General features: G+C 38.1%; 1 protein-coding gene across 15 annotated transcripts in view; it reads right to left on the bottom strand.

Moving 5' to 3' along the window:
• The window catches only part of LOC129730262 (low-density lipoprotein receptor-like), a 595,327-nt gene that overhangs the window by 222,606 nt on the left and 352,707 nt on the right, over positions 1–20,014 (bottom strand). The window contains exons 1-2 of one of the 15 annotated variants that reach the window (XM_055689446.1): positions 16,129–16,371; positions 15,224–15,884 (exon numbers count right to left, since the gene is read on the bottom strand). The exons of 11 other annotated variants lie outside the window; for them this stretch is intronic. In XM_055689446.1, coding sequence (XP_055545421.1) covers positions 15,224–15,329 — 106 coding nt within the window. In that variant the 5' untranslated portion in view covers positions 15,330–15,884; positions 16,129–16,371. Of the gene's footprint in view, positions 1–15,223; positions 16,374–20,014 lie in introns of those variants that run through there. 3 more of the 15 variants (XM_055689447.1, XM_055689448.1, XM_055689455.1) reach the window with 3 other exon arrangements.

The following is a 20,014-nucleotide window of genomic DNA, read 5'->3' as shown; positions in this document are numbered from 1 at the left end:
AAACACCCATAGTGGGTGGTATTTGGTCATTTTCGGCTGTTTTCCAGAAAACGGAAATCGCCATCTTAAAATTGAAAATGGTGTATTTGATCGGTTTTTGGTTTCTGTGCATCATTCTGGTTCCGGAGGTACTCATATTGGATGGAAATCGGCCATTTTCGGCTGTTTTCCAAAAACCGGAACTTACCATCTTACAATTCAAAATGTTGTCTAAGGTCGACTTGTGGCTTCAGAGCACCATTGCGATTCCGGAAATACCCATACTAGAAACCGGAAGTTTCCATCATCTTAAATTCAAAAATGGCACTTGGAGTCGAGTTTTGGCTCCTGTACATCGACCCGATCGTTGTAGGCTGTTTTCCGGGAAACCTGGTTGAAATATCTGTTTAATTTGTATGGGAGACCTGCCTCCCCTTCCAGAGTACGGAGGAGTATCAAACCACCATTGAAATTTATGTTTAATTTGTATAAGAGCCCTCCCATCCAGTAGTGGGAGGGATGTTGAACCACCATTAAAATATTTTTTGCCCACAAAAACCTCCACATGCTAAATTTGGTTTCATTTACTCGATTAGAGTTTCATTTGTAGTAAACCCCACCCTTCCAGAAGACGGAGGAGTGTCAACCTATTATGGACATATTTGTTACCCCTAAAAATATTCACCTGCCAAATTTGCTTCCATTCACTTGGTTAGTTCTCGAGATGTGCAGAAATTTGTGTTCAATATGTATGGAACCCCTTCCTTCCAGAAGAGGGAGAGGTGTCGAATCATTATGGACATATTTATTACATCTAAAAACATTCACATACCAAATTTGGTTGTATTTGCTTGAGTGGTTCTCGAGCTGTGTGAAATTTGTGTTCCATTTGAATGGGACCTCTCCCTTACAGAATAGGGAGGGGTTTTAAACCATTATGAGCATATTTGTTATCCCTAAAATTATTCACCTGCCAAATTTGGTTCCATTTACTTGGTTTGTTCTCGAGATGTGCAGAAATTTGTGTTTCATTTGTATGGAACCCCTCTCTTCCAGAAGAGGGAGGGGTGTCGAACCAATATGGACATATTTGTTACACTCAAAGACATCTACATGCCAATCGGTTTAGCAGTTTTCAAGCCTATATGGATCAGACAGACAGACAGAACTACATTTTTATGCTTTTAGATGTAGTTCAACCGATTACCGTGACGGTAACCACCAGTCGAGCGTACTTCTATTTGTATTAAATTTTCGGTGGTAGCTTTCAAGGATGATTTCAAAATAACTGTCGAGAATCACCTGTTTTAAATTGCTGTCATATTATTTATGTTCATTGCGCCTTCTGCGATCTCATTTCTTCGTTGTATGGAAATTCTATTTTCGCGAATTTTACCATTTTCCTTTAAATTTTCCGAGTTCTCTCGCCGTAACAATTTGCCTTGGACAAAGACGAACACAAGAGAGCTTCGTAGCCGCAAGGTTACAGAGTCCGCTTTGATAAGCGAGTGGTCGTGGGTTCGAATCTTAGTAGAATCAGGCCATTTGGTTGTCAAAGGACTTTAACATGGGTTCATTCTCAGGCTCTCTACTACATACCCTTCCTTCAAGCTGAATTCTATAGTACCCTTGCCGACTTTCATCCTAACAAAAAAGTCCCTCTTATAATAAAACTGTTCTGAGTAACGTATAATAGTTCTCTTCAGGGAATTGTAATTATGACGCGGTCTTGGCTGGAGGAACGAGGTTTCGATACGACTCCTTTCTCTTGACAAAAATATAAGTCCTACTTATAATAAACCTGACCAGAGGTGAAGAATTGAGTGCCTCTTCAGGGAATTGTGATTGTGACGCGGTGTTGGTAGGAGGAACGAGGTTCGATAAGACTCCTTCCTCTTGACAAATTAAGTCCTTCTTATAATAAAACTGATTTCAGAAATATTTACCCTCTACAGGGATTTGTAATTGGCGATATTAGCACGAGGAACGAGGTTTCGATAAGACTCCTTTCTCTTGACATAATAAGTCCCTCTTAGAATAAACCTGGCCAGAGAGGAACGTTAGGTGTAGCCTCAGTTCAGGCAATTGTAATTTGGTGATATTGGTAGGATAGAAAAGAGGCTCGGTATAGTAGAGCAGTAAGCTTGAAATGTAAGGGTAAACTCTCACACACAAGCAAGGATATAAATAAAAAAAAAAAAGCGCATCATTCACTTCAATAGTGATACTGCCAATAATATGAAGTGCGGAGTACAGAAAACACCTGGGCAATATCACAATAGATCAAAATGTCTCTGGTCGCAGTGATGAGTCCACACAGAGAAAAAAAAAAGACGAACACAACAAAACAAAGCCAGCTCAAATCAGACGCTCCGTTGTAAAGTTATGGGCGGTCGCACATATATGTAACTTTGTTTTATATATAATAAAGATAAGATGAATACATGGGCTGAGATGAATAATGGAACAGTTCCCCTATGTAATTTTCTACAGTGTTTTTTTTCCGTGATGCAATTTGATGTGGGACACCCTTTAGCACAAAATGACATCTGTAGCTCATAGGAACATCTTTGCAAAGTTTCAACTAGATCATAAATAGTAGATTTTATGGAATTGCACAGTGGTGTTTTTTACTCAAGCAACTCCCTCGAAGATTGGGATATTAAAACGTAGACGTATGTTAAAGGAGACTCGAAATAACTGCAGAAGCTGTGATTGCAGATCACTAGAAAATAAATTGTGTCACGTGCCGTCTTAGGTCCAACCACAACGTAAGCAGTTGGCAACCGGACCCTGGACAGTGTATTCTCAAATCGAAAGCGGCAACAATCTTACGAAAAACCAGTCCATTTCTCGGTGGTACAAAAGATGTTGATTCTGACTAGGAAGCTGGATGCAGCTGGATAACATTGTAACTGGTGAGAGCATTTTTTTGTCTATTAATTAGTTATTACTATGATTATTAGAATAAGAATCTTTCAGTTGGCCGTACGCATATCAATTGGAATCTTAATAAGTAATTAGGTGCTTCCAAATGTATGTGCATGACCTCAACATCGTAGTTTTATATTTATTTGCTATCCACCAGACAATACACACATTTGTGCGTGGCCCCAACAGCCTTTCTATGGTATGTTGGTTTTAATCGGATCCACATCGTGTAATATATTATTTTGCATTTCACTGGATTATACCACAGAGACCTGCGCTAGGCCACAATAGCACTCAATTGTCTGTTGGTTTAAATCAGTCTTAGACCAGCAGTGTGTTTAAGTGATGCGCGATAAAAGAAGCGGCAACACAAAGTGTGATATGTTTTATTTTAAAGGAAACCACCGCATCAGTAGTTTAATTGGATAAAACACCATCCCGGAGACAGGAAGATTGCGGGTTTATTTTTCCAAGTCTCTCACATCTCATCACTTCACATTTTTACAGTTCACTTCTTTTTCGCATTCACAACTACATCTGCTTTTAGGAACTCAAATTAGGAAGATAAACAACCTTATGCTCGATTGATATAAACCTCAACAGAATTCTTACTGTCTATTGGTCTAAACCAGTACCAAATATATATAAAAAGCTAGTTGTGCTTCTCTAATCAGCCGGGTCAACAAAATATAAACCGGAACTAGGGGATCACTTCAAAACATTCAAAGCATTGGATCTCAGAAACCTTTGACTGTACAGAAAAACTGTCTGAGCGAATTGTAGGGAAAAAATGTAAACTTATAAAAAAAGTATTCACGTTGAGAAACAATTTGTTGTCAGTAAAAAATTTCTAAATGAACACTAAAATTTGATTTTTTTTAAGAAACCTAAAATTATAAAAACACTTTTGGTAAAAAGCCCAGAATGAAGAAATGAAAAACAATTATCAATTATCAATTTTTTTAATAATTAGTATATTATAATGATGTTTTTTACTTCGAAAAAAGATGTTAAATTAAAAGCTCATGATGCTATACTTCGTGAATTAATTCGTTCAATTATGATTTTAAGTTTATAAAACTTAAAAATATCAAACTATACATTAAAACAAAAAAAAGTTGAATTTTCTCTTGAAATTTATTTTTCCTTGAAATTTGACATTTTAATAAGATGACATGGAAAAATTTAAAAAAAAATTATTAAAAGTTTAGTTTTATACAATTTTACAAATTTCAACATCTATAGAGAAAAAATCAAACATCATAAAGTGTTGATAGTAACATCGCTAAGAGCATCCGTTTTTGTGATATTTTAAACTTAAGTTTGGAAATTTTCAATTTTCTTTGAAAATACGCTTTTTTGTAAGTTATTTGTGGTTCGCCAGCGGCAAACAGAAGTTTTTTGAAAAGTACAGTAAATATACCATAATTCATTCTTTGACAGCGAAGAAAATGGATGAACAATTTAGAATGGTTTTGTTCACAATCTGGTACATGAGTACAAAGACTGTTCAAATTTCGTCATTCTGCAAGAAGGCAAATTTTCACTAGAGGAAGGCCGTTATCCGCAACCGGCGAAGATCCTACAACGCAAAGTCCGTCCTACGTACCATACGTTTGTTGGCAATGTGCAATGAAGAGAAATTAACTTCTTAGCACACCAAAACCATTCAGCTCTGATGCTAGAGCGCTAATCTTTTTCCTTGCTATAATGGAATACTTAGTAGCAGACTTTGAAGTCCCACAAGAAAGTAAACTAAATCTGTTGTTATTGTTGTTGTTGTTTTGATTACTGTAGAACTGAGATGTGGAAAACTTATTTTATACTTCAATTGAAAATATTAAGTCGTATATATTTGAGTTCCCAGTCAATCAATAAACAATGAAGACTCAATTTGTACATGCTAGCTCTAAAACGTGACTACAGAGAGTTATATTTCCGGTGGACGTGTCGTTTTGCATTCGAGCGAGCAAAAGAACAACAACAATAACAACAGATTTAGTTTACTTCCTTGTGGGACTTCAAAGTCTGCTGGTAACGTATTAGCTTTTAGGTTTACGTTGCAATGATTTTTCACAAATTAGTAAATCAGCTTTTTACTATCAAACAGCTAATGAGTTGGGCTTTCAAAATATGAAAAATGAGAATCAGTTCCAGCAGCGGAGAGTGAATAAACATCCACTGCATTTACAAAACTTTTTTTTTCTATTCTATGCGTACATCGCTTTTCATTAGCAAGCTCTATCAATCAGTGAATATCTTTCGCATTCTGCAAACTCGGCAACTGGAAAATAAAAATCACCCACGAATAGCCAGAATGGCACTCGGCGAAATAGAACCGAATTGAATAGCACACAAACGGGAAAGCTTTACGAAAGTTGGGTGGAAAATGTTCACACGCAGCCGATGCGCGGCGCGAATTGAGTTTTTTATTTATTCATTAGTTTTAACACAGCCGAACTGGTTGCGTATGAATAGAAAGTCGAATTCTGGAATCAGAAAGTTCTTCCAGTGTTTATTATTTTAGTGAACCTGGATCTTTCGATTAGCTAAAGCAAACAACATCCAGCTCCAGTTTTTTATCTCTTTACTACAACATTCGACATTTAATGTATCAACAAAGGCCTTTATTTTACTTGTAGTTGTATTCTCTTCTGACCATCGTGTGATTTATTTTGTGGAATGTAAACTAACTTTCGTTAGGGCTAATGCTACTTTCAGGGGATCTCTAAATAAATTTATACTCAGCACACTCATAAACATTCTGCCCTGTTTCCGCTGCATCAGATGCTAACTGCACATCACGTCCCCTACGCTGACTGGTTTCATCATATGGCGACCGTACACTGTTTGCAATAACACTCGGTTCGAACTATTACAACAGGAGCGCCACGTACTGCTATAGGGCAGCACCAACGTTTGTACACTTCCGCCCGCATGTATGTTTTGGACGGTTTAATGGAAAGAAGGGAAGGTAGGCAAGCGGAAAAACACCTGCGCGCTACTCGGCCAGGACCTTGTTTCGCGGCAACTGACGACGGGAAAGTTTTTCTCTCGCATCTTTAGTCTTGAAAACTTATTTTTCTGCACGTGATGGGAAATATTCAATACTCACTGATGAGCCCGGCAGGCAGGTAACCGGGGAAGGTTAAAGGTTTAGCTCATCGTCAGTCAGGACGCTGTATTTGCACGCGCCGGATGAAAAAATTCCTTTTTCCCGTTAGTTTAACTTAAGGAAGGAAACAAGCAGTAAGGGTATTAGCAAGTCATCCTGTTTGCTTCGGGGGCCAGGGTTGTAGTTTTGTGAGATGGGGAGAATCCTGACCTAGGTATTAAGTAGTGGCTGTTGGTTGTTTGTTTTAATCAAAAAAGTTTTCCCATTTCGGACGAAATAATTTGTTTCGTTTGAACCTTCCCGAAGGGGGCAACCGATGATCCATAAGAGCGCTGTGCTAGTGTTATTACATCTCTGGATAAACTTTGTCAGCTAACGAAAGCTGCGTACGGTATTACATCAGTACTTTCCGATTATCATCATCATCATCATCGTCCTTATGGTGGTGGTGCGCTAGTAGTGGTCTGTTGGTTAGGTTGGGAGATATCCATCAACATTTGCCTTTGCGAACAGTTGCAAGTACACTCACTGCACATAATTGGCCATTAAATGCGAAGCCTGTCCGACCACTTGGAACCGGATTCTAGCCACTGCGGCTGGTAGCAGCATCGGTCGGTCGGTCGCTCGGTCGGACGGACTTTGGCCCGTAGAACTGGATCACACCCAGACTAGACTGCTGATGCAATTTCGATCGGACAAACCATAAGCTGCACTCTCGCCGTTTGCTTTCCTCGCCGGGTCCGCTAGAGTGGCTGCTGGGAGACGACACAAAACGGACACATGTGTTGTGCGGAGGCATTAGAATCGATTCAATTTTCTGATAATGGAATGCTAGATTTACTTCATCGTGTTTGTTGCGCGAAACGTTGCAGACAGCCGAGCCTGTGTCTACCTTGATAGAGAGCTTTTTTTTTCTTCCCTCTTTTCCTGGCTTGAGATGTCAGCAACGGTGAAGCTGCTGTAATCAGATTTTCCCGCTGGAGAGTGATCTGCCGACCCAGTGAACTTGGAATTGGAACGCTATTAGATCGTGCCAACTTTTGTTAAACTCGTCACAGGCTGTTTCGAATGCTTCTTCTAGTTTCTATCCTGTGGAATGTGAAGTACCGTACATTAAATTAGTTTTCAATTTCTATTTTTGTTGTTTCCCACTCCACTCTAGCGAGTGTATTTTTAGCAGTTGATAGTCGCTGCGACAGGTTGAAGCAGATTTTTTCCAGTTCATACAGAACGTAATGACAACGCTGGCGGAAGCGCTCGAAACTGGTTACGCGCCTCTAATTATCTTACCCGGCTAACAATATAATCAGTTGTGATTACACATGCTCATGCATTATGCGACACGGTGCTGAACGTCCTTCGACATGATGCTTCATCTTTACTCGCAGCAGCAGCAGCAGCAACAGTGGATTTCACCTAGTTTTTTGTTTTACTCAATCCACTTCACTTTGCAAGCTCGGAGGTCCTAGCGAAAGCGACAAACCCTAATTATCTGCAATCCTTCTCAAGGTGGCTTCGAACAGAACTCTGCCTGCTTTTATTCTTCTCCGCTTCACCCGGTTCGGGGTTGACCGGTGGGTAATCGATTACCTAATTAGCTGAAGCTATAATGCTCGACATAAGAACGATTTCAGCCGGTTTCAGTCATTTGCAATCGTTTGCCACTGGTTGGACAGGAAATTAATTTTGGTAACAAACTGAATTTTTTGTGTAGTTTTTGCCATTTATTTGATAGGGAAAAAGAATAACAGTAGCGGAAAATGAAAAAAAAGAAACGAAAAATCTGAGGAACAACAGGATGCAATATCAGAAAAAAACAAATACGAACGGAAATATCAAACAGAAAAAGGAAATTCAAATTATAAATTACCAGTTGGCCATTGGAATTCAAATTTATAATTTAAAACTGGAAATTTGAAACGAATGATATGAAATCAAGAAAATAAAAAAATTATATCGAACAACGGTAATCAAAATTATGAAAATCAATAGCCAAGTTTCTAGAATAAAATATCAATCATAAAAAAGACCCACACATACATCATAAAATTTTTAACATTAAGATAATTTTTAAAATTTATTATTAATAAGAATTATAAAAATCTAAAATCCGATTGATCAAACTGAACAGTAAGAATCTAAGAAAACAAAAATCGAAATCAGTTTCTTAAAAAAAAATCGAAACTAGATGAATAAGCTAGGGCCTAGAATCAACAAGTGAAAGTCAAAATTTATTGAATCAAAGAGCGAAATTGAAAATTAAAACTCGAGAATAAAAAACAAAACTAAACCATTTGAATAAAAAATTCGTTGAATCGTCGAAAATCAAAGACCGGAAGTTGAGAAAATAATAAGAAGTTGAATCAATAATTTGGTAAAATCCAAATTAGGCATCCTAATTAATAAAAAATACGGAGATCAATCCATAATTTTTATTTTAAAATTCCAAATTCAAAATCACAAAACGAAAATTTAAAATCAGACATAGGAAAACTCAATCGAGAATCAGATATGCGGAAATAAAAACGCGAAAAGAGGTATTAAAAATTCGAAGTTGAAAAAGCTTCAAAAATCAACAAACAAAAAATGAGTATCAACCGTCAAATTTAGAGATCTAAAATCATATCTTAAGTGTAAGAAACTAGAAATCAGACGTGAATTCGGAATTACAAATTGAAATACATAATTCAACACTTAAAATTTAATATGTATAGTATGGAATCTAGAGTAAACAGGAAGGAAGAAAAATAATCAAAGACTAAATATTAGAAGCAAAAACCACATTTGAAAGAATCGAAAACCAAAAAACTTGCATAGACGTTTCTATGGGCAGAAGATGTCATTTTGTACTATTGTTTTTATTTTTTGAAACACGACTCACTTTCGAGAAGCTATTTAAATATGCTATTCTGGAAATATTTTCAGATCCAAAACGGTTTGTTTGATCGGTGTGACGTCTTTGGCAAAGTTGTAGATAATAATTTTGTCCTTCAAAAAAAAATATACTCTAAAAAAAATTTCTGAAAAAAAGTTGAAAGAAAAATTTAAAATTAATTATCAAAAAAAGCTCATTTATCAAAAATCTATTTTTTTTATAAAAACCACAAAAGATTACCTAAACATAGTAAGTAATATTTTTTTTTACTGAAAAAAATTCACAAAATAATTTAAATAAAAACGTAAAATTTTCTAAAAGAATAAAAATTTATTAGAGCTCAAACGGTTTGTTTAGTTGATATGATATTTTCAAAAAGTTCTTCCAAAAAAATATACACCGTAGAGCAAAAAAATCTCGAGAAAAGTTCAAATCAACCATTTGGCTCAATCAATTCATGAATCAAAGCTCTTTCTGCTATCGGGAAGTCTTTCCTGAACTGACACTCCCGTTAATTATTTGCCTTGGGTTGCACGATGAAGGAATCCGTTCCTTTTTTGTCGCTGGAGCAGTTTATGATACAAAACACGCACACATGTGCCTGGCCCTAACATCATTATGGTTGATTCAAACCGGTTTCAAATCAACTAGACATATCACAAACATTTGTGCGTGGCCCCAACAGCATTTTATTGTCTGCTGGTTTAAATTGACCTCAAATCAGCAGTGTGTAAAATAAATGTGACAGCGCGAAAAAAAAGTCTTCGGCAAAGTTGTAGATAATAATTTTGTCTATCCAAAAAAATGTTCGCTCTAAGATTTTTTTTAAATTAAAGCAAAATGATAATTAATTTATCTTAAAAAGCTCATTTTTGAAGAACCTAATTTTGTTTACAGGCGAAAAAACGACACTTAACGTCTTTTGGCTTCAAATAATAAAGAACTCAAAGTCCTTATTTTTAATCATTCCCAAACCATGCAATCGCTTAGAAATGGCTTGACGGGAAACTGTTAATACCGAAGCAAGCTGTTCCTTCATTTGGCATAAATCCTCATCGAGTAATTCCTTCAATTCGCCGTTTTCGAAGGTTTTGGCCTTCCTTCAGGCGGACGACAGTCGCCAATATTGAGGATACCATCTTTAAGCCAGTTGTTGCACTTAGAGCAGCTGATGATATTAGAGAAGGAACACTACTCGAAAATAACGACTATTTGGCACAAAATCGAACATTTTCACACAGCTTAAAGTATATGACGCCAAAGCGGTTCGTTAACCAATCGTCTCAGCTTGGTTCATCACGTTTTACATATGTCAAAATTAGGGATGCTACGGATATTTGCATCCGCATCCGTAAATGCGGGACCTCTACATGAAAATTGACATCCGCATCTGCAGATGTCTAAAAAAATCACATCTGCAACATCCCAGGTCAAAATCAACTAGCACTTACTGCTGGCGCATTATCAACAAACAGCGAGAGCTTAGTTGCGCACCTAATAAACTAAAAAAATATTTTTCGAAAAACAGCATTTTTGACGTTGGACTAACGTGTATGTGGGAGTTAGGCGTCTGAATTTGAAAAATTAGTAAAATAATGAAAAAAGTGGTCATGGTTTGAGTGCTTATATTCGAGTCATTGCTTATCAGATTACCGAGGTTTTGGCATCAACCATTCAGAAATTATTTCAAGGTTGAGTTTTCGTAACAAAAACAAACAATGAAAATTTGGTAAATAACGACTTGATTCATTTGATCGCAGTAATCTACAGGAGGCGGCCCAACCGGTTGCCCCAACAGCATCGTTATGTTTGATTGAAACCGGTTTCAAATCAACTAGACATTTCACAAACATTTGTGCGTGGCCCCAACAGCCTTTTATGGTATATTGGTTTGAATCAGCCCTACATGATGTAGTATAATATTTTGTACTCATTTATACCACAGACATCTGTGCGTGGTCCCAGCAGCATTTTATCGTCTGCTAGTTCAAATTGGCCTCAAATCAGCAATTTGTATAATTAATGGGACAGCGCAAAAAAAAGTCTGTAGATAATAATTTTGTTTATCCGAAAAAATGTTTAGTCTAAGATTTTTTTCAAATTAAAGAAAAATGATGATTAATTATCTTAAAAAGCTCATTTAAAGAAAACTAATTTTGTTTACAGGCAAATAAACGACACCTAACGTCTTTTGGCTTCAAATCATAAAGAACTCAAATCTCCTCTTTTTTATTCATTCTCAAACCATCACACACTGGGAAAAAATGAATCCAAATTCCCACTAATTAGAAGCTGCTGGGCTGGTAACCTGCAATATAGCATTTCTTATGTAAAATTAGTCGATAAATCGATTGGTGATATTTTCATTCTGTGCAGGGCACGTGGAAGGGTCTAGATTTCCAAAAATACGCAAAAATAGGGTGAAATGGGGCAAAATAGACCATTTCCCGAGCCCTACTCAAAATGAAAAACCATCTTCAATCGATTTGTTGACCAATTTGACATGAGAAATGTTATATTTCAAGTTGTTAGCCCAGCGGCGATTATTTAGTGTAAATGTGGATTCCAGGTTTTTCACTGAATAATCGCCGCAAGACTGGCAACCTGAAATATAACATGTTTTATGTAAAATTGATCAACAAATCGATTGGTGATGGTTTCATTCTGGGTAGGGCACAGGAAATGGTCTATATCTCCCCTTTCACCCTTTTTTTTGCGTATTTTTGGATATATGGACCCTTTCCCGTGCCCTGCACAGAATGAAAAGATCATCAATCGAATTATTGACCAATTTTACATAAGAATTGCCATATTTCAGGTTACCAGCCCAGCGACTTCCAATTAGTGGGAATTTGGGCTCATTTTTTCCCAGTGTGCATCGCTTAGGAATGGCTTGGCGGGAAACTCTTCATACCGAAGCAAGCTGTTCCAGCATTTGGCATGAATCCTTATCGAGAAATTTCTTCAGTTCGGCGTCTTCATAGGTTTTCCTTCATGCGGACATTGAGGTTACCGTCTTTGAGCCAGTTGTTTCACTTAGAGCAGCATTTCCGATTTTTTTTAAACTCTCGATGCGCTTCACCTGTCATTTTTTTTTTTTAATTAAATGAGAGAGGGACTACTCCCCAAGACTGGCAATTACTTGACACAAAATCAGACATTTTCACACAGCTTAAAGTATATGACACCAAAGCGATTTGTTAACCATATGTCTCAGTTTGGTTCATCGCGTTTCAGATATGTCAAAATCGACCAGCACATCCATTAACAAATAGCGAGAGCTTAGTTGCGCACCAAAAAAACTGGAAAAAATATCTATTTGCAAAAATAGCATTTTTGACGTTGGACTAACGTTTACCTGTAAATAAACGTCTGGATTTAGGATTCTAGTAGAAAATGGAAAAGGTGATCAGGGTTTAAGCGCTTATATATCAATTATTTCTTATCAGATTATTCACCCAAAAGTTGGATGGTGCGAAACCAGTACAAAATTGTGCGTTTTTAGCGCAATTGTTGATGTAATTCGCAACCAGTACAATGATTGCGTGTTGGGCATAACGCAATTAATGCTCTAGCGTTTTCCAATGTATTTGGCAGCTCCAAACTACTACACCTAAACAGTTTCAACTGGTATCAAGCAGCATTGCAAAGCGAGCGTGAAGCAAAACCATTCTCCTCCTTTCTGCTTGAGGACGAGGCATATGCTACGCTTTTCAAGTCTTTTGCACACACGCCTCGAGATACTTTTTCTTCTTCATGCATTCCTTTGAATAGCAGCAAGCACGCACCGACAGTATGAGTGAGACTAACAACGCTGGTATCAAGTATGCGTACAGCACGGGTGTCTCGCTCATTTCGTGAAGCAACAAGATATCGCCTTGCGCGTCGCAATCCGAACCGAAAAAGAAGCGAAAGAGCAACCTGCAAATTGTATGTGATGTGTCTAGTCTTGTCGCACATACATGGAAGTTCTACGAGCGAGAGAGAAATTTCTCTCGTCGCTTGAGAAAAAAGCGCGTGCAGAGAATGACAAATAATAATTATTCACAATTTACAAGTGTTGCCATAAAAAATCAGTAACGCTTTTGTGGCTTTGTGGAATGGAGGGTTTTGCTAGTTTTGCGGTGAAGCTAGCGTTGATTACAAAATGCGAACAGGATTTTGTTTCGTTTTCTTTGCAAATCATTCAATGGTACTTTTTAATGACCAAATCCATCGAGATAAATCGATCGAGTATTATAGCTATTTAAATCTAGTGAGTTCACAAGTTGTTGTTTGCTGCTTGCACTGCTCCATGAGTAGCAGTCACTAATACACTCGACGTGAGAAATAAAGTGTCGGTATATGATACATATTCTGATTTCATTCTATGTCAACGTATTCGCAGTACAACTGTTGCGTTATGCGTTTCACACATTTATTGTGCGATTTCTGTGCAACATTTGTGCGAATCGGGAAGACACAATGATTGTACAAGACTTCAACTTTTGCGTGTTGAGGTTCTGGCATCAATCGATCAGAAATTCTTCCACAGTTGAGCTTTTGTAACGAAAACAACCAATTGGTTAAGATGCACTACTAAAAAATTAGTAAATAACGACCTAATAAGGTGACTTATTCGATCGCAGTGTTCCACAGCAGACGGCAAAGCCGGCAGACTGCACAGCATTGTTAAACATGTCCGGACATGTCAGTAATATTGTTCGGATCTATCGCGACGCGCTTGCTATCAATTCCGTTTGTTTTGATGGAATATAAAAATGCCGTAGTCCATCTCATGTGGTCGCGTTTTTGTACATTTTAAAAATTTATATTTTTTATAAATTACCCATTTTGATTAAAAATAACGATTTTGGATGCAATTTAAACCAAAAATGCTGCTGGTAAACTCATCCTTAAATGTAGTCGTTTTTGAGTTTTTTTTTTCAGGGAAACTTAAGTCACTCGTTGTAAGAAATGGAATTCCCTTGAACATTTCAAAATTCACTTTTATTGGACAATAATTTAACAGAAAGCAAAGCTTTTGAGATGCTATTTTTCAAAGATTTCACCTGCTAAAATATATACGCAGTTTTCAAAAATAAACCTGCAGTCCAAATGGTCTGAACAGTCGTGGAAGAGTCATTTGCTTACGAGTGGACGATTTCGTTGAAAAAATCTGCATAAAATAGATACGTTTTCACAGCAATTGTTTTGCAATAATAAAAGGATTTCAAATCTAATTATTAGTGTTCTACAAAGAAACTATTCAAATTCGTATTAAAAGCCTTCCATCCAAAAAGGGGAAATATTCCAGGAAACATCATCATTTTTTTTACAATTGTACAATGAGTTTGGCGTTTGAGTCATTTTTGCATTTTCGTATGTAACACTTTTGTATTGAAATGGTGTATACGTCATTTTGTTTTCTTGATTTTATGCAACGTACAAATAAGTAACAACTAAAAGAAAGATACCAAAAGATGGGTTTTCGAATAACGAACAAATTGGAATAAAAACCCCGTGTTCGAAAAAATTGGCATTTACGTCACTTAGCTATGGGCTATGTAGCTATGGGCTATGTAGCTATGGGCTAAACATGCCGTTTGTGTGTGTGTGTGTTTTTTTTTTAAATTTCATTATCAACAACTAAAACTACAGTTCTGAATAGTCAAATTTGAAAAAGAAGTTGAATCAGTGAAAGATGATTAATGAAAAATACAACTGTGGAGTAACCAACATGTTGGCTGAACTTCCCTCTCAGTAATGGGAGTTTATTTTAATCACACACGTAAAATATACAAATTAAATTGATTAAAAAACTGGTGTTCGTTGTTACTTTCAATGAAGAGAAAACATACTTTCCTTTGTGTAAATATTGTTGCATGCAAAAATCTCGACGCATGTTTGCAATTAATTAGCAATTACCCTACCAAGTACCCCTCCGGTGGGGTTTTTTCTTCCTTCCAGAACAAACAACAATATCGTTAGTCTCACTCTTTTTAAACCGTTATATTTGTATTATTTATTCAAAACAACGCAAACTTGGCAGCAAATTTTTCCTCGTTTGTTCTCATAGCACCACTCAACAACTCTGTTGAATCTATAGTATCTGGGGAGATCCAAACTGCACAAAACAGTCAGTGCCATGTTGTTTTTGTATTTTCTTCAGCTTATCTGATACTTTCGCTCAGCTTAACCTTGGGAACTGTTTAAAACAAATCACATTAGCGGCGATTAAAGTTGATAAATAGTTTCCGGAACGAGTTTGTCGTTCACTCAAGTCATTCATTTCAAATGAGATAATGGACAAAATTTTCTGTGGCAGCATGTTTGACTCTTACCTTTAATACTTGCCCTGGACAGCTGAGTCGGTGGTATAGCCGACTGGACATAGCCAGTGGCTACAAGCAGGGCCATCCAGCCAACCACGAATCGTCCACTAGCCATTGCTGAGCTTATCGCAGTTCCACTTCGGCAGTTAACAGTCGTCTCCCCCTAAACTTGCCCGAAACAAAATAAAAACTGTAATCACTACGCCCTACAGAAGACTGCCACGTCCTCGCCTCGCGAGCACAGAAACACACACACAACACCTTCTACGGATAATTCTTCTTCGCTCTCCTCTTTTCTTGTTTCCGAAAATTGGCGTACTCTGCCAAGATTAATCCCCTGCAAGCTGCACTCGGTTGTCGACGATTATTGCTCGCCTAAAGCATCCTTGATACCCGGCACTGCAGTGTACACGAAGAGAACACCTATCTTGCACTCGAATGCACTTCAGCGTCGAACAATAGCACATACACCCCACCGGGGGCCACCCAGTCACCACCAGCGCAGCTGGTGTCCTAATAGCGTACAAGAACCGAACGAAACAGCACCTCAAATCCTATTAAATCTGGCCCGTCTTGTGCAGACAATTGACACTGACCGGCGTACACCCGCGTGAGACAACCGGCTCCTCCCGGGGCCGTTCGCTTCCACGTCCTGCGAAGCCACACAACACTGCAAAGGATTCTTTAATTAAAAGTAATTCCACTTGCATCAATCGTCTAGCTAGAAATTTTCGAACTGCCGAAATCTGTACCAAATGCGAAGGGGGGGGGGGGGGAGGAACGAAAAAAAACTTTTCTTCTCCTCCACGGTATATCTCAATTCAGTTTCAAGGACTCACCCACCCGCACACAGACACACAGACAAAACACACACTCTTTTTCACAAATTGTATCTTTAAAACAAACCATCCAACCTTGGCTATCCTTGTTTTAGCTTTTGGCTTTACAGCGAAACACAGGCCAATCGAAGTAGGCTACGCAGCACAGAGAGAGTTGCACCAATCGCGCGCGCTTTGGAGGATCTTTCAACAACTCGAGTCAGATTTTAGTTTTCCCGCAACAATAATCGATTCACGACATTCCAGCACGGAATGATCTGACAAACTGAATGCTGTGAGCACTTGTTAGTGGAAGGCTTCCCTGCTACTGTTGCTGCTACTCAGATGCTGCGTGCAGAATCTGGACCAGAATCAGACAGGATGCCCAAGTTCGGTCTCTTTATCTCGTTCACTTTCTCACCCGGCTCACGCGTCCGCTCGTTCTCTCTCCCTCTCAGCAAAGGTTCGATGGTTGATTTCATTCTGTTATCATCGAAGCTGTCACCCAGAGGAGTGTTCCACTCTTGCTCTCTCTCTCTCTTCGGTGACTTATCACTGGGTACTAGCTCCACTTCCAGTGAGTGACCCCGAATGCACGTGGTGGAACGGTGAGAGTTTTGCTCGCACCAAATAACTCACAGCAGAGCAGCATTCTTCGCCGATTGACGGCGAAAGTTCCGTCGCGTCGGTCGCCTACTAAACCTGCTGGCATGCTGCTGCTGGTGCTTTCAGGTTAGGTCAGTTTCACCACCGCGTATGGAATCCACACGGGCGGACGGAGGAAAGCGTTCGGCGTTGGGTGGAAACTTTTCACTTGATGCTGAATGATGATGAGATAACTAGGGGGCACGTGAAAATAGTTTGGTTAAGTGCCCCATTGACAGCTGCCGGTGACAGTCGAAGGGAGGACTGTTGTCGTCTACATTGTGACTGACGGATCGGACGTGTTGCATAAGTTTGCCAGTGGGTCAGTTAGCGGAACCCTCGGGCTCAGGTCAGAATGTCAGCTACGGAACAACACCGTACCAGGACGGAAGGGTGCTGCAAATGGATGTATGGTTGCCAATGAAAATCAACGCCTGGCTCCCTTTTGTGAGAGAACACCCTTGGATAAATCAGCAGAATTTCCATGCGTGCACGAAATTTATTAATAAACCATTATCGCAAATACATACGAAAATGGTCATGTCAAATTTCAAAAACAGTTATTCAGCGAATGAGAAACACGCATTTTGCAAGCTTGTTAGCGAAGTACATGGTTCGTTCGCTAACTGGGCTGACATTTTTCGTCGAAAACCAAGGGATCGCGTGTACGATGACAAGCAAAATCCAGCTTGTGTGGTATTTACAGACGAAGAAATCATCCCCATCCCTGATGAGCGAGAACGGCGTACACATTCCATCAACCAAAGACACAGCAAACGATTCAATCAATAACAAACAATGGATACCTAATCAATTGTGGTACAGAATTATCTGAATTCAGATTTCAGATTAATGCCATTCAATCTGTTGATTTTCGATGTGTATTATGCAACACGATGCAGCGCAAGTTATGCGACTCAAATCGTTACGAATGGAAAACGAATAGCGAAAGTGCAATTCCCAAATTTAAAACAAAAATATAATAAATATTTTTTCCTCGAGCAATCATTTTAAATCATGTATATTTTATTCTTTTTTTGACTCAATCTTCCATTTATGTATCTATCACTGGTTTTGACAGCCAAATGGCAAACACCGATTTTTGACGTTCGTCTGCTTTTTAAAATGGAATACGTGATAATAATAATAGGTATGTAACAATTCAATCATTTGTTTCGACGATTAATTTTTTCTCGAGGCCGCTGTTCTCTCCCACAAATACAGAAAAACTCCGTTAAAACCACATTAATTTACCAGTGCAATCTAAAACATAAACATATGCAAACTTGGAACTTTTTCAGAATTCTATCGAATGAATACTACAAAATGTAATTACCTATTTTGCACGGTGGCAAACGAAAAAAAGAGTATGAAACTAAGAAGATGCAGATGACGCATTTTGCGCCAACTCGAGCAAATGTTAGCAGCACCCTCTCAGAATTCATTGCAACTTTGTGGGTAAGTAGGCCTTTTCTGTTCATGTTGGAGCTACTGCTCTACGTCCTAAGACACGTTTCACTCCAAGAAAAAGTTCCTTACCTATTTTTTAGGATAATACCTACTCGGAGAGTGTCTAGTCAATAGCACAGTTAACGTTCTAAGATCAGCTTCATTCATACTGAGTTGGTTGCGTGTAATTCTATTATTGTCTTGCTCCGGAAGAAGCCCTCTAGTTAGCATCAATCATCATTCTTTCCCAACCTCTGAGCTTTGTTTTGAAGCAGGATCTAGATACCTACTTCACAGAAAAACTAACTTTTTTGTATTAAGAGATAGATTTATTCAACAAATTTGTAGGAAATTTGAAAATATGAAACTTTGCTGAAGAAACAAAACTTCTATCTTCAGTAGGTACAGAGTTACAGAGTATTTACATGAAGGCAAAGATGACTAATACAAGATACCTGATTCTTATCATTGTACAAAATAGCATCTCGCTGCCATCTAGTTTTCATTTCCACGTGGCGAATTATGCACGATGAATCGATTTTGCCAATAAACACACTTTTATACGCATTTTAGTCATCAGATGGCAGCAATAACTAGAAACCAGCTACATTGTTCTAGTCATCTTTGATGGAAGTTAGCTAAAATTTAGTTTTTTGCAGGCTTCTTTCGTTCTCTTGATTTTTGTTAAAATTTCCTTCTGTATCTGTCAAACGCCTTGGAGAACTAGACTTTCTCTCACACAGAATGATAAATTATCCACATTTGGGCTAGAGTATTTCAATCGCAGAGTTCCTTTTCACTCTTAATCATTGCGTGTGAGGGGTAAACATTTGTTTGCTCTCTCAGTTTAAGAGGGAGTAGTTTTCGTTAGCTTCACGTTACTAGAAGAGGAGTTGGCCAAAAAACAATATATTTAGGTTCACATTGAATTTATTTCACTTTTCTTGCGTGCGCGGTTGAGCAGTTTACAAGGGTTCCACTGGGCTTTTGCTCTGTCAAATTAGAAGCGTTGTTTCGTCAGAGAAACTATTACTCTGCGCTCTGTGCAGGTGGTGTGATGCACATTGAATGTAAGCTCACAGTTGTTAAGAGGTGAGAATACTGTTTTCTCTTTAAGATGGAGATGAGCAAAACGAAACCTGTTTTTTTGTACCTTACTTTTGTTAGTTGCGTTTTACAAGAAAGCGTTGTTTTAAGGAAGCATCGGGGCATACGAAACACATATTTCTGCCAAAGACTACATATCTCCAGAAATTTTTCTTACAAAGTTTTAACATATGTTAGGCTATTTTCCGATAACTTCAAGGACAAACGGTATTGAATCCATGAATGGCCGACTTCAAGCCACCACTTCGAATTTTCAGAAGCACAAGATCCGGTAACAATAATTGCGTCACTTGTGAAAACACTACTTTATGTTTGCTGCAGGGAAGCAAACATAAACTAGCGTTTTCACAGGAAACGCATTATTCCTTTTGCAAGTCTTGTGCTTCTGAAAATTCGAAGTGGTGGCTCGAAGTCGGCCGTTTGTGGCTTTAATACTGTTTCACCTTAGAAACGTATAGGATAAAAAGAGGGAAAGTGGAATCAGCAATACTGCAGTTTGTAGTATTTGAGCTAAGCTTTAAGCACAAATACTACAAACTGCTGTAGGTTCCATTTGTCCCAATCCACTCATACAGTGCGCGAAAGAATTATACCGTACAAAAGTATCAAGTATTATTACAATAATGCACAAAGTTATTTCTATCAACATTTTGTGGTGTTCGGTACAGCAGTGTATTGTGCGAACAACAAACAATTGCAATGCTTGTTTACTTGTTTGTACTTGGTGAGTTTCAAAGTGAATCGAAACAATTTCTATTTGTAGAAGGAAATAAATATACCG

This window comes from Wyeomyia smithii, chromosome 3 (genome assembly GCF_029784165.1).
Source record: "Wyeomyia smithii strain HCP4-BCI-WySm-NY-G18 chromosome 3, ASM2978416v1, whole genome shotgun sequence".
Lineage (NCBI taxonomy): Eukaryota > Metazoa > Arthropoda > Insecta > Diptera > Culicidae > Wyeomyia > Wyeomyia smithii.
The sequence above is the reverse complement of the archived record's forward strand: the minus strand, read 5'-3'. Positions and strand labels throughout refer to the sequence as shown.